At 43.4% G+C, this 13,743-nt stretch overlaps 1 protein-coding gene across 1 annotated transcript in view; it reads left to right on the top strand.

Moving 5' to 3' along the window:
- The first annotated feature begins 3,438 nt into the window (after nt 1–3,438).
- The window catches only part of MOXD1 (monooxygenase DBH like 1), a 95,521-nt gene continuing 85,216 nt past the window's right edge, over nt 3,439–13,743 (top strand). The window contains exon 1 of the mRNA XM_046005909.1: nt 3,439–4,104. Coding sequence (XP_045861865.1) covers nt 3,838–4,104 — 267 coding nt within the window. The 5' untranslated portion in view covers nt 3,439–3,837. The remainder of the gene's footprint in view (nt 4,105–13,743) is intronic.

A 13,743-nucleotide genomic window follows, 5' to 3' on the forward strand; every position in this document is an offset into this window, starting at 1 on the left:
GAAGGAAGGAAGCAGAGAGAGAAGGAGGGAGGGAGAAAAGAGAGGGGAAGGGAGGATGAGGGTAGGGAAAGGAAGGGAAGGGAAGGGAGGAAGGAAGGATGAAACCAAAGTTCTATTTTTGGCTTTTCTGCCACTGACTCAATATTAACTTGAACCAGTAACCAACTTTGGTCTGCTAACTAAACCTATCCACATAACAGTGAGAAAATGCTTCAGCTTCCTTATTTGAATGCTGGACAACTGCTGAGATCACTTACATAAATATTTTTCTTTGAGCTCCCTAGAAGACAGGAACTTTATAAATATTTAGTATCATTGTTGCACCTTAGGTACAAGTAGACAGGAAAATTATGATAGTCCTCTATTTATGTAAGAAACAACCTATTTCAGACAATTCCGGTTCGTGCCAAGCAACTTTGCATTGGTTTGTTAGTGTCCCTTGGGCTTTCCTTTTTCCTTTCTCCTCCCCCCATTGCAGCTGATGAATGTGGAAATATAAATAAACCTTCAGAGCAGAGGGTAGGAAGGTGAGGAAGCTCAGCATGGGGGTAGTCACACTGGCCAGCTCCAGCGGTGTGTCAGAATGGGTGAGGATTCAAAATAAACATTACATTTAAAATTCCTGATTGAAAAGTGTGAGAAAATGATTCATTTTAAGAATGAGTAATTTGGATGAATGGTCTGTCCTTGAGTAAGACCTTGATGAATCTTTAGTTTTGTCTGTTCTGTTTCTTTTTTGGATACATGTGGTAAGAAGAACCCAAAAAAATGGGATTGTAACTGGCATGTTTAGAGTCTGTTTGTTTCAAGTGGAGTCTTCCAAAATTAATTCACCTGTTTCTTTGCAAATTCTTGTCCCACAGGCTATTCCTCCAAGATTTTAATGGGACTAAGTTCTGGAATGATGTTCTCAGAATGCATACAAGGGTTATTTTTGGATGGTGGAATTTCAGGTGATCTTTTTAGTTTACTTTCTTATTCAAACTTCCCTGCACTTCCTGACTTTTTTTTTTCTTTGAATAAGGAGCAAGTATCATTTTTACAAAAACAGTAGTTTGAAAAATAATAAAATTGAAACCCCGTGCCGCTGATTTCATTCTCCTCTCTGCCATATAGCCCGAGTTTCTAATGGACCTACGCTTTCTTCTTGCTTTCCTTACAAACTTAAGACAAGCAGTTATACAGTAATTAATTAATTAATACAGTAATTTCCAAATTGGGAAAGTGAGCCCTCTGTGCAAATGAGTAGGCAGTTGGTGTTGGTCTAGGGAACTCAGGCAGCTTATGAACCACACTTACATAAAATTTTCTCTTTTGTCTTTATTTACGGGAATAATTCAAACCAAAGCAGAGTGGGTCTCTTGCCCATGAATTATGCTGTTAATATTCTGTTTGTTGACCTAATGTCAAGATAATTTTACTAGTTTTACTATTTCTTGAACACTCAGGGTGTTTTAGATACAATGTCAGTTACAGACAAACAAAAGACATTAACTTCACATTCAATGATTTTACTTAATGAAATAATAAAAACCATTTAAGACTTTCTCTTTTGTGTATCCATGTGTGGTCTCCTTTTCTATTTTTGCTCCAATATTAATGCAGGGCAGAACCTTCAACATATCTGGGGGCCAAGCTTTCTCCCCACTGTCCAACTTCGTAAAGAAGATGCTTCCAGGAAGATCTGGAAATGCACCTATACACTTTTTCTATAAATATTTATTAAGCACTTACAGCATGCCCGTCCATACTTTAGGCAATGCATTTACAACTGGGAACCAGAAGTGGTCCCTGATCTAGAGAGGCTAATGGAGGAAAACAAGCATATCAACAGACACTGAAGGGTTAGCACTGCAATCATGAAGTCTGGATAGAACATTTAACGAACACCACTATGGAGGGGCCAATGTCATCTTGGCAGAAGTATAGGAGGAAGGATCAGAAAATACTTCAGCGGGGAGACAAGGCAAATGTGGCAGAGTGAGCAGTCTGAAAAGGCACAGTGATGTGAAACAGCAGGGCTCTCTTTTGAAAATTCTAGAGGAGTTTTCATGTGTATAGAGGGCATGGGGTGAGTGAGGTGAGAGTAATGGAAGGTGAAGCTAGAACATTAAATGGGGAGCAGTTTCTAGATATGAATTTAGGACTCATAGAACCAATCTCAGGAAGCAGATAGAGTATGTGTTCCAGGCTCTTCCATGCTGGGAATAAAGTAGGGTCACAAAGAAAGAACTTGATCTTTGAGTGCTCTGGAATAACTGAGCTCCCCTAAAATCCTGCCCAATGTGGTGAGTGTGCCTCACATGGTTCCCAGACCCAGTCCTCTTGGCCTCCATGTCCACCATTTTATTCCTCTCTTTCCACATTCCTCTTCTCTTCATGGCTGGAGCCAGAGGCAATAGGCATAGCCATGTGGCTTGTAGAAACTCAGCTCTTTCTTACCTTGTCCCACAGTTTCAACAGCTCTCTTCTCTGATGCCAGCCTCTTGTCATTGGCAAAACTAAAGACTTCCATCCCTCTCTCCTTGGAATGGGTCCCTTCTCAGGCCACTCCTAGAACTCCCTGGTCAGCGGATCCACTTGAAGTTCACTTTCCAGACATGGTGACATATGCCTGAATTTTGGGGAGAAAAAAGTTTTGATGCAGGCTGGTAAGTTTGGGAAAGTTCTGGGGAAAGAAATGGAAAGGGAAAATAGGAGAAAGAAAAAGCAAGCTGAACTAAGACTTAGAGAGAACAGGGTGTATAAGTGGCTTGCACGGAGCTTCCAAATCCAGAGTAAGCGGTATATATTTGTAGTATTATTCCTAACCTCTATCTTTGAAACTGATATCCTCTATTATTTTTCTATTTTGTATTGTCTGTATGTTTGTAAGCCGCTCTAGAACTTTTTAGAAACATGGCAGAATACAAATACATGAGCACATAAATAGAGAAGGTATTTACAGTCGCCACATTGAATAATGAGCGTTCTGAAGACAGGAATGATGTGGTAAAAAATACTTCTTGCTAAAACACTTTTTGCTAAACGTGGCTGTGGTCAGAACTTGACATAGCGGGAAAAGAGGATTTCAAATTATAATCTAACTTCCAAAGCATGCTTTAATCCTGACCTACAATGGTGAAGGAGTTGGGCAGTATTCCCTCAAAACCAAACTAAACCAAACCCAGGAGGAAGGCAAGCACCAGGGCGCTGACTTCTGCCATCACGAGCGAGACTTTGCCAGCCTTGGGACTCCTACAAGGTGAAAGGGTGGGAGAAATGTCCCGGAGGAGATGAATGGTGTCCCTCGGTGGGCTAGGGGCCCTGACCGGGACTTTCTCTCATTGTCCCTCCTCCCAAACCCAGGATTTATCCCTTTTGATAACTCAACTCCTCCCCTTCTCGGCTGGGCGAAACTTGTCTTCTGTCATCAATTTCTCCTTCCCCCAGGGATTCACTCCCGGGCCACCGTCCCTCCCGCGCCCCAACAAGCGCCCACGTTCTCCCAGGACTAGCCACGTTCTCACTCCTTTCCCCTCGGCCCCAGCCCCTTTTCTCGGCTTCTGCCTCTTCCGCCCGGGACGCCCATCTCTTGCCTCCCCACGGAGCCCAGACCTCGGGGACCGAGACCCGGCCGCAGGGCCGCAGGTGGCGGGGCGGGAAGCCCGACGGGCGGGGGGTCGCCGGCGGCGGGCAGGGGAGCTGGAGCGGGTGGGGCCCCTCCCCGCAGGCGGGCGCGCGGCGGGCCGTGGGGGCGGGCCCAGGCCTCCCGCGCGCCGCCACCGCCCCTCGAGCCGCCCCTTCGCTCCGCCAGTCTGCGCGACCCAGGTGCCGGCGGGCAGCAGGCGCCTGAGGATGTGCAGCTGGCCGCTGCTCCTGCTTTGGGGGCTGCTCCCCGGTGCGGCGGCGGCGGGGGGCTTGGGCCGGGCCCTCCCGCACCGCACCCTCCTCGACTCCGAGGGCAAGTACTGGCTGAGCTGGGGCCCCCGGGGCGGCCGGCTCGCCTTCCGTCTCGAGGTGCGCACCGCCGGCTACGTGGGCTTCGGCTTCTCGCCCACCGGGGCCATGGCCGGGGCGGACATCATCGTGGGCGGCGTGGCCCACGGGCGGCCCTACCTGCAGGTAAGCGCGTCCCCTCCGGGAGCCCGTCCCGCCGAGCCGCGTCCCGTCTCCTCCCGCCCTCGGGGCGGGCGCGAGTGCAGGCGCCCCTGGGGCAGCCCGGTGCCCTCCGCGGCCGAGGCTGGAAGCTGTAGCCTCCCGCAGCCCTGCAGCCCGAACCCCGCACGCGCTCCTCTTGGAGGTCGGCTCCTGCGCCCCCGGAGCCAAAGGCGCCCGCGGCTGGGCTCCCCGACTCCGCCGCCCGGTCCCGAGTTTGCCCCCGGGGAAGCCGAGCACGGGTGACCCCGGGCTGCTTTCCGTCTCAGAACACTTTTCCTTTCCCCAGCGCCGCACTGACTAGATCCCCGCATACACACCTGCCACGCATCCCGGTCCATCCGTCCTGGGAAAGGAGAACGACCCTTTAGGGACCTAACGAGAGGGCTGTCAGGGTTGGAGGGAACTGGGAGCTTTAGCACTTTGCTATCTTGCTGTCCAGAACCAGGATCCCAGAACTTACCAAATCCTAGCCATTCTGGAGTCCCCAGGCATGGAGCTGAGGTCCCCTGCTCATCTGAGAGATGAATGAAAGGTCCCCAAGAATCATTTAGGAACTTTGCTATTCTGGGAGCCCGTTAGGATGCCCATTCAGAGACCTGCGAAACTTACAGTTCCCCAGGCAAAATCCTCTATGAAGTGGGGAAACTTTTCACCTATTTTAATGGTCAACCAAGTTAATTTGACAGCTGTCGATTTGCTTTGGAAGAGTCGGAGTAGGTACGTTGCCTGTTCATAGATATCTTTATGAATGGGGTGTGGGGGAGAATGGTGAGAAAACCAGAATGATTAGGTGGTTAGGTTTTCTGGACATCTTATTAATTTGATCTTGACAACTTTTGGGCGCTTTTCCATGGTTACATAATATCGTAGTGAATATACTCTGTTATTTATAAATGTTCATCCCGAAATACTGCCCTTTGCTAAAAAGTCTCTTCTTCAAAATGAAAACTCCTTACCGCTCTGGCATTGGGTTAAGGTTTTGATGATATTAAAATCAATGCACTGGTCGGATACCAAAGTGCCTTTCTCAGTAATTTTATTTCCGACTTCTAAGTTTGATTTCCACAACTTTCTGACTGAGATGCCATCAAATTTTAACCCTAATTCTGGCACTGATCTAGTAACTCTGGCTAGAAATAAAGAAAATGACTGTAATAAAAACTTCAAAACCATCCTGTTGTCTGTTTTTTTTTAAATAAATTAATCCTTTTCTCCCAAAATAAGTTTACTACACCACCAATAAATGAACTTTTTTGAGGACTATGCTTTGTTGAAGTCACTGATGTATAAATTTCCTCCAGCAACATTTCAGACATCAAATTTGTAAACCAAGAATTTGATCCCAGGAACAGGCCTCACTAGCTGAATAACTTAACTCTCTTCTTATAATGAAGAAGAAAATATCTTCTTTAAATACCTAATTGAGCCAAATCCTTTTGTTTGTTTGTTCAGGGTGGGAAAAGTAATATGTCCCTTAAATATCTTTGCACGTTTTGTTGAGAAGGACTTGGAAAATCTTTCTATAGTAATATCATAAAATAGAGGATACTTTAAAAAGATAACTTGATATTGTTCCCCGCAAAAAAGAGTAGCATTTCTAGAAAATCCATCCAATTTGATATCTAATGAAAGACCAAAAGTAGAGTCATGTTTCAACATGCCATAATTGGCCCACCACAAAAACAGACTTTGTTAACCACAGAGTGTTTTCACACTGCTGGTGGTTCTTCATAAAGACTGCATAAAAATTGACTAAATGCTCTTTGGATTAACTTTGAGCTATATGAATTTTCTCAAAATAATCAGTGAATACCTATCAACTATGAGATAAACCTTAGAAATGGTCACTTTCCCAATATATTTCATGAGCCTGAAATAAGATTTTTCCCTCCATTTTTATTCCTAAGGAAATAAAATCCTTATTTTCATCTATGTATGATAATTGTTTTCTTAGTGGACTGACAAGCTTGCTGTTGTTCCCTTTCCTTCATCCTACTCATTCTAGGACACATAAAATACACTAAAAATTATGCTCATCAGTTATATGAGAAGAAAACTGATCCAAAACCTTTTTAATAAAATGAAAGACACCAAACACTAAAAATAAAAAATGTATCAGTTCCTTTTGGGTCCTCCAGGCTGGGTGATTTTCTAAAATTTGAAATTGAATCTTTTTTCTAGAAACTATTAATTTCAGAGTCTTCATACAGTGGTATGTTAAGGAGCAACTATACCAAAAAGGTAAACAGGGTCCTTAAACAGTGTATGTAATTCAATTAGTGGACTTTAGATTTCATGTAATTTTACTCCCAGTGAGAACAAACTTTGCAAGACAAAACGTTAGCTTCTGGGGCATCCAAGCATGTGCAGCAGCTGCTAATGGTTGGAGATGGCATCAGGCCACTGATAACACCCTACATTGACATCTGGGTCACCTCCCCTTGCAGCTTTCTTTTTTTCCATATATTTTATATCCTCCTTTCTTATTTAATTTTTCAAAACTTGACCTTCAGATTTTTTTTTCTGTCATGATTCTGACTTCTATTTTTCTAGTTATCTTAAACTTTCTTTTCAATAGGATATTAACTCCTAGATAACTGTGTAAGAATAAATTCTAGCCAACCGGTAAAGAATTGTTGGTTAAAATAGATGCCAGAAACCCAAATGCTTGTAGAAGTCAGACAGCAAGGATAAAAGAGTGATGGGCTTGATGCAATGCAACAGACAGTAGAGCGGATTGAGGGGAAAAGAGTTTTTGTGACTGAGTTACTGTTTTGTGGGAATGCAAATCAGGTATTGGCAGATCTTTTGTTTTTGCTTTTGGTTTTTTTTTTTTTTGAGAGAAGATGGAAATTTAGATGTGTGTAAATAAAATCCGATTACAAAATACTGGCCACAATCCAAGTTTGTACAAAGCACCACGTAGAGCACATACATGCACAAAATTTTCGTGGAGATAAGAGCCCATGGATAACTTAGTCTGGGGCCGAGAGGGAAAAAGCCAAGGTTAGTAACGAATTGACCTAAATTATGAAAAGCCATGAAAGGCAGAGGGGCAGGTCCCATTTCTCTTCAGGCGTGGCTTACTCTGTGGCAAGAAATGTCCAGTGCCAGAAGGGGCCTTGTCCATTTTTTTTTTTTTTTTTTTTTGGTAATCTGTTGTATAACACAACACCCCAAAACATGTTTGCTTAATACAGTGACACTTAGTTTGCTCTCAGATCTGCAATTCAAGGAGGGGCTAACTGGGGTCAGATCTCTACTTCACTTGATGTCAACTCCAAGATGAGTGATTGGAATCATCGGAAGGCTCCCTCAATGACTTGCCTGACTGGCAGCTGCTGTTGGCTCTTGGCTGGGGATCTTTGCTGGTCCTGTGGTGGGAGTGTAGCCACTCCATATTGCCACTCAGCTTCCCCACAGCTCAGTGACCCGGTCCCCATGGTGAACACCCTGAGAGGCCCAGGTAGAAACTAGATAGCAGCCTTTTATAACGTAGCTTTTGATTCATCTTCCTTGTAGTCGTATCTCACTGGATTCCAGAGGGAACATAGGTGGCACCTCAGGAACATGTCATAAGGAGGTCACAGGGGAATGGAATATATGAGTGCGGCCGTCTTTGCAAAATACTTGCTTCCACACCCAACCCCACTGACTTGTCACAGTCTCCTTCCCACCACCACCTTTGAGCACCTGTCTACATGCATCTACTCTCTCTTGGCACTACTGAGATTGGGAGGCAATATTTACTTATTCACCTTCTTTCCTTTTACACACACTCTCTCTCACACCACTCAGAAGGAGTTAGTGAACAGTTATTCCACACTATTCCCCACTCCCCTGCCAGTAAAGACTACTGAAGTCTACAACTCCCATGTTTTTCAGTGGTTGCCAATCACTAATTCAGAGTCGGAGCCAGTGAGAATACCTCCAGAGGGCAGTGTGACATTTGCTTGTAGGTTGTGGAGTGTAAAATCAAGTTCTGATTTCCTTGCCTCAAGGCAATAGGCCTGGCCACCCTTAAAACTCTACTCAGAGATGAGGCTTTATGGAAATTTGCCCCTGCCCATTTTTTAACCCACTGACCCAAATGGGTATATAACCAGGTCTGATCAAACGGGAAAGAAAAGAGAAACATGGTTGGGAAGTGAAGGTCTCAGTATCATCTATCAGATACCCTGTTGTGGAGTGTCTCACACTTGGGGTAATGTGACCCTTGGGATGCTGCTGAGGTCATTTCTGCACTGGCTTTCACAGGATTGCCTGGGGTGGGGGTGGGAAGCAGCCTTTCCTCTCGCCTTGGCTTTTGAAAACCTCACTATTTTGTCTCAATGAATTAACTCTCACTTCCCTGATGGATTCCTGTCCTTTCCTTGTACTTTGCCCCTTTTTGACACAGTGCAATCCCACCCCCCACCCCAGCCACTTAGCAACTGTGAGTCCCCATTTGAGGAAAGTAATCCGGGTTGATGAATGCCTAGTTTGTGTGAGTTAGAGAAGAGGGCAGCATTGTCGGATATGCCCGTTGAATTTGCACAAAAATTGATTCACTCTTCCTTTGGGGGTAGAAATCTCCAGTGAATGGAGGCTGAAACATATGTCATCATTTGTTACAGCCTTGCTCCCGGGCTGCCTCTATGAAACATTTCTGTGGAGGAGAAGCAAGTCTTCAGCAGCAGGGTAATTGCTGCTGGGCTGTTCGCTGAGGAAGTGCTCGGAAATTGTGCTGTGATTTGAAATCACAGAAAACAGTGAGCATTCTTTGTGGTTAACGATGTGCTGCTTTTAAGCGCGTCCCAGCCAACGGCAACAAAGAAATGTTTGGAAAGCAAATTGAAAAGCTGTAAGGGAAAGATGAAGAGAGCGTACAACCCTGACACAGCTCAGCTGGGGCTTTGTTAAGAGATATTTATAAGTCTTCAGATTATGCTCCCCCACCCCGATTTCCAGATGACGAAGGGACCTCTCCAAGCGTCGTGCTTTGTGCATTAGTAATAAGGACACATGAGGCAGTGTAATGCTCCACACACGATACTCTACAGCTGTGTGGTTCTCCCTGGCAGAGCAGATGATTTCATAATGCCAGCCTGAGGAAACAGGGCAGACCTAAGAGCCATGGGAATAATGCACCTGAACTGCCCAACAAGTTCAGGGCTTCAGACTACCAATGGCATATTTCTGGGTTCTTGTAAGGGAAGGCAGAGTCCACTTCAAAGAAAGTGAATGGTGGCTTATTGATTCACTTTTTTTGTAATACAGCCCTATTGCAATAAAGTTGCTGGCCAAAGGAATGAGTTCATTATACATCAACATGTTTCTGAAAAATGTTTGATCTGTATGAAAGAAAACCACAAAACTTTGAGTATGGATGTCTTATGATGCTGTTTACTACAACTTTTAAAAAATAACCAGTACAGAACTTTTTTTTTTTTTTTTTTTTTTTTTTTTTTTTTTTAAGATTTTTTATTTATTTATTTGACAGAGAGAGATCACAAGTAGGCAGAGAGGCAGGCAGAGAGAGAGGGAAGCAGGCTCCCCGCTGAGCAGAGAGCCCGATGCGGGACTCGATCCCAGGACCCCGAGATCATGACCTGAGCCGAAGGCAGTGGCTTAACCCACTGAGCCACCCAGGCACCCCAGTACAGAACTTTTAAATAGTCAGCTGGTTCCCCAGGAAACTTCTTCCCAATCTATGTCTTTTAAACTTGTTACAATCTAGAGTAGACACCCCCAAACAAACAAACAAACAAAAACCCTGCTCATAAGGATAGCATATAGATCATAGCAGAGAATTCTACAAAAATAACTTCAAATGCATACTTTTTGTTAACTGTAAAGTTGGAATTATATATCTAGTGCTATACAAATAATGTATAGACCACATTTAATTTGCTGTTGAGGCCTTTCCTCTTCATCTCATGTAACCAAAAATTATGAGAAGACTTTAAACAGTTACTGCTTTTACAGGTTAGTGTTGCTGCTCTGTGTATTTACTTACTGCTCTTAGGAGCTCAGGGTTCAGGGATGCCCAGCTGGCTCAGTCTGCAGAACATGTGACTCTTGATCTCAGGGTCAGGAGTTGGAGCCCCACATCGGGTATAGAGATTGCTAAAAAATAAACAAACTTAAAAAAAAAAAAACAGCTCAGAGTTCAGTTGATTCCCCTCAGGGTTCCTAAATTTCCCCACACCTCCAATTTTACAGATGAGAAACTGAGTCTTCTATACCTATTCAATGGTGTGGTAGCCATACAGATCAGCAGCCTAGATTCATTTCCTCTGAGTCCTGGTTTTTTATTCTTTCTTCTCCTGCAAGTAAGCAGTAGTTTACATAAAAACATTCTAATTTTCTTCCTTAACAGTGAAAGAACATGTGTAATAAATAGGTTTTAAAAGTGATCAGTAAAATAAAATCATAGTATTTCTCTTACTACTTCTGTTCACCCAGAAATAGACATACATTTCTATGGTATGATTTTTCACGCACTGAGTTCTTAGTAAATGCCATACAGTATGATAAGTCCTTAAAGTATGTACTCTCTTATAATGCTCACTATAGCCCTGTGAGGTCCATGTCTTATTGCTCCCATTTTGTGGATGTCTAAACTTGAGGCTGCAGGTTACAAAGCAGGACAATAATTTGTGACTCTCATATGACTGAATAAAACACTTACCTATGGGCAGTGAATGTCGGAATAGTCATTCAATCATTTAACCAATACTGATTGAACTTTTATTGTTCAAGTTCCAAGTCCTAGGGACACAGCCTTGAGTGAGATGAAGCCAACAGTATCATGGAGCTCAGATTTTGGTGGGGGATAAACAAATAAATACATAAACAAGAAAAGTACCAGAAAGTGCTGAGAATTAAAATAGCATGATGTGATAAGGGGAAACCATGTGGCTATTTCAGATTAGGGTGCTTATGATCAAGACCCGGAGGAAAACAAATGTCCCAAGTCTTAAAGTTTGTCTTTGGAGATTAATCACAGTGCTTGTTTACAACTCAAAACATTATATACTGTGAAGAAGGTTATCTGGCATGTGCATCAAAGAACTTAGTAGACCTTGAATATAGGAAACTGCTTACCTGGAAGAAATATAATTAATGTTTTAACAAATGTGTCTGAACCACATGAGCTCTCTTTTCTGTTTCTGTGGTATTGCTACACAGATGTTTAGTAAGCTCCACTAGAGTCTTTCACGCTTTGATCTCGAGACTTGGTGATTTTATAGAAGTTTCTTTCTTAATTCTAGGAGTCAGTGTTTTTCTCTTATACTCTGTTCTTTCTCATCTGCAATAATATTAGAGAATTAAAGAACTTGGAGAAGCTAGATCAGCAAAACACAGGTGCCTGTGGAAGAGTTCCATCTTTCAGGCAATTTTTAAACGAAAACCGGGAAATCTCAGTTTGTTACATAAAACTAAATTGCTACCCTTTTCTCCTGTGCAAAGTGCATGCCCTGAAATTTGCACATACAAGGGAACTCATGGTAGATGAAACCAGGTAGAAGCTAGGCCTCCTGGTACTTGGGACATCCAGATCCCTTTGGGCAGAGCCAAGATGGATTCATGCAGCGGCAGATTACAGTCTAGTAATGAACAGCGGGGCTAATAGAGAACTGAGAAGATACTTTCTATGCCAGAAGTTCTCTGCACGTTAGCATCACTTGGGGGTCTTTAAAAAATTCCAAAGTCCAGGTAACTGCCCTCCCTCCCCCATGCCAATTAAATTTCATACAGTCTCAGGGGGTGGACATAGGCATTAATAAATTTTAGTTTCCCAGTTGATTCTGATCGGCAGACATGCTCAGGAACTACTGACCTTATGTGTTCAGGCTCTTTGATAGGAATCAGGTAGTCAACTCCTTTATGGACAACCTACAGAAGCCTGGAAGATTCCAGGCATCCGGCATGGGGATGCAAAGGAGAATTCCATACAAAACCATTCAGAGTGGGGCACCTGAGTGGCTCAGTGGGTTAAGCCTCTGCCTTCGGCTCGGGTCATGATCTCGGGGTCCTGGGATCGAGCCCCACATCAGGCTCATCAGGGAGCCTGCTTCCCCAACCCCCACCTCTCTCTGCCTGCCTCTCTACTTACTTGTGATCTCTCTCTCTCTCTGTCAAATAAATAAATAAAATCTTTAAAAAAAAAAAAAACCTTCAGAGTGCATTTGAAGTCTGATGTTGAAGCAAGGCCAGCAATATGTCTGGATATGGGAAAATATTTTGTAAAATAGAAGAACAAACTGGATTTCCCTAAAGTGGAAATGCTTTTGAGATGAGTTTGACAATGTTATTGATAACTCCCAAGTATTTTCTTTCAGATTTACATGCTGCAACTAGAGTAGCAATGGAAGGAATGTGGGTAGTGGTGTATTTCAACATATGCTGAACCAGAAATCTCTCTCCTCTCCTAGCTTTCTACCATTTCTGTACACCTTTTGTCAGTTGGTCCTAGCTGCGTATTTCTAGGCAATAGGAATATCTGCCCACACAGAGTCTAAAATTCATAAGTTATATATGGTTACAGGGCATCAAAGGAACATCAATAAACAAAAGTTTCAGATAATTCTCAGCCTGCATTTAAGCCAAGAAAAATGTTCTACTTTAAAATCTTTTATTAGAATTAACAGTAACAAAAGGGACTCCCTGTGTATTTGGAGAAATTCTCAAGTGTCTTTCCAGCTACGTAAATAGACATCCTCTCCCTTCCTTCATCTGTTCTCCAAGGTTACTAGTAAGCAGTGAAATGCCCTGAAGTTATCACTGCAGAAGGGAGAGGAGGAATGGTAGCAGCAGTGGTAGATAATTGGTATTTTATTAGGGTATGGATGGAATATTTACAAGTTGGTGACTGTCAACGCTGCCACATCTTCCCGAGGTACCAGGGACAACAATTCCATGTGCATGACAGGTCATCAAGAAGTGCTTGCAGAGGGGCGCCTAGGTGGCTCAATGGGTTAAAGCCTCTGCCTTCGGCTCAGGTCATGATCCCAGGGTCCTGGGATGGAGCCCCATGTCAGGCTCTCTGCTCAGCAGGGAGCCTGCTTCCCCTCCTCTCTCTCTGCCTGCCTCTCTGCCTTCTTGTGATCTCTCTCTGTCAAATAAATAAATAAAATCTTAAAAAAAAAAAAAAAGAAGTGCTTGCAGAGTAACTGAGGAACACAAGAGCAGGAATTCTTGGTGTGAATCCGGCACTGCTTGCTGCTTATTGGATGTTGGGTCCCTGCAAACTCCTCAGCCTCTCTAAGTGAGTTTTCTTTATGATGAAGGGACTCCTGATATCTAAAGCATGTGGTTTTGGTGAGAATTAAATGGAATAGGCATGTAAAGCTCTTAAGCAAACTATGTGGCACATTGAAAGTAGTTAAATACAAGATATTATTATAATTGGTCAAGCAATCAGTGAAATGTCAGATTAGCGGGAGATGACAAGGAGATAAATATGGCAGCTTTTCAACTTGGGGAAAAAGTTTATCTGCTCAATGTAGAGATGGGGGATATTGATAGCAGTTTTTAAGAAAATTAGAGGAAAAACTGCAAGCAGTTGGTTTGTGAACATTTTGCTGTCGTTAATGACCAGAGACCAGCATAGTTTCA

The sequence above is a fragment of the Meles meles genome, chromosome 5 (assembly GCF_922984935.1).
Source record: "Meles meles chromosome 5, mMelMel3.1 paternal haplotype, whole genome shotgun sequence".
Classification (NCBI taxonomy): domain Eukaryota; kingdom Metazoa; phylum Chordata; class Mammalia; order Carnivora; family Mustelidae; genus Meles; species Meles meles.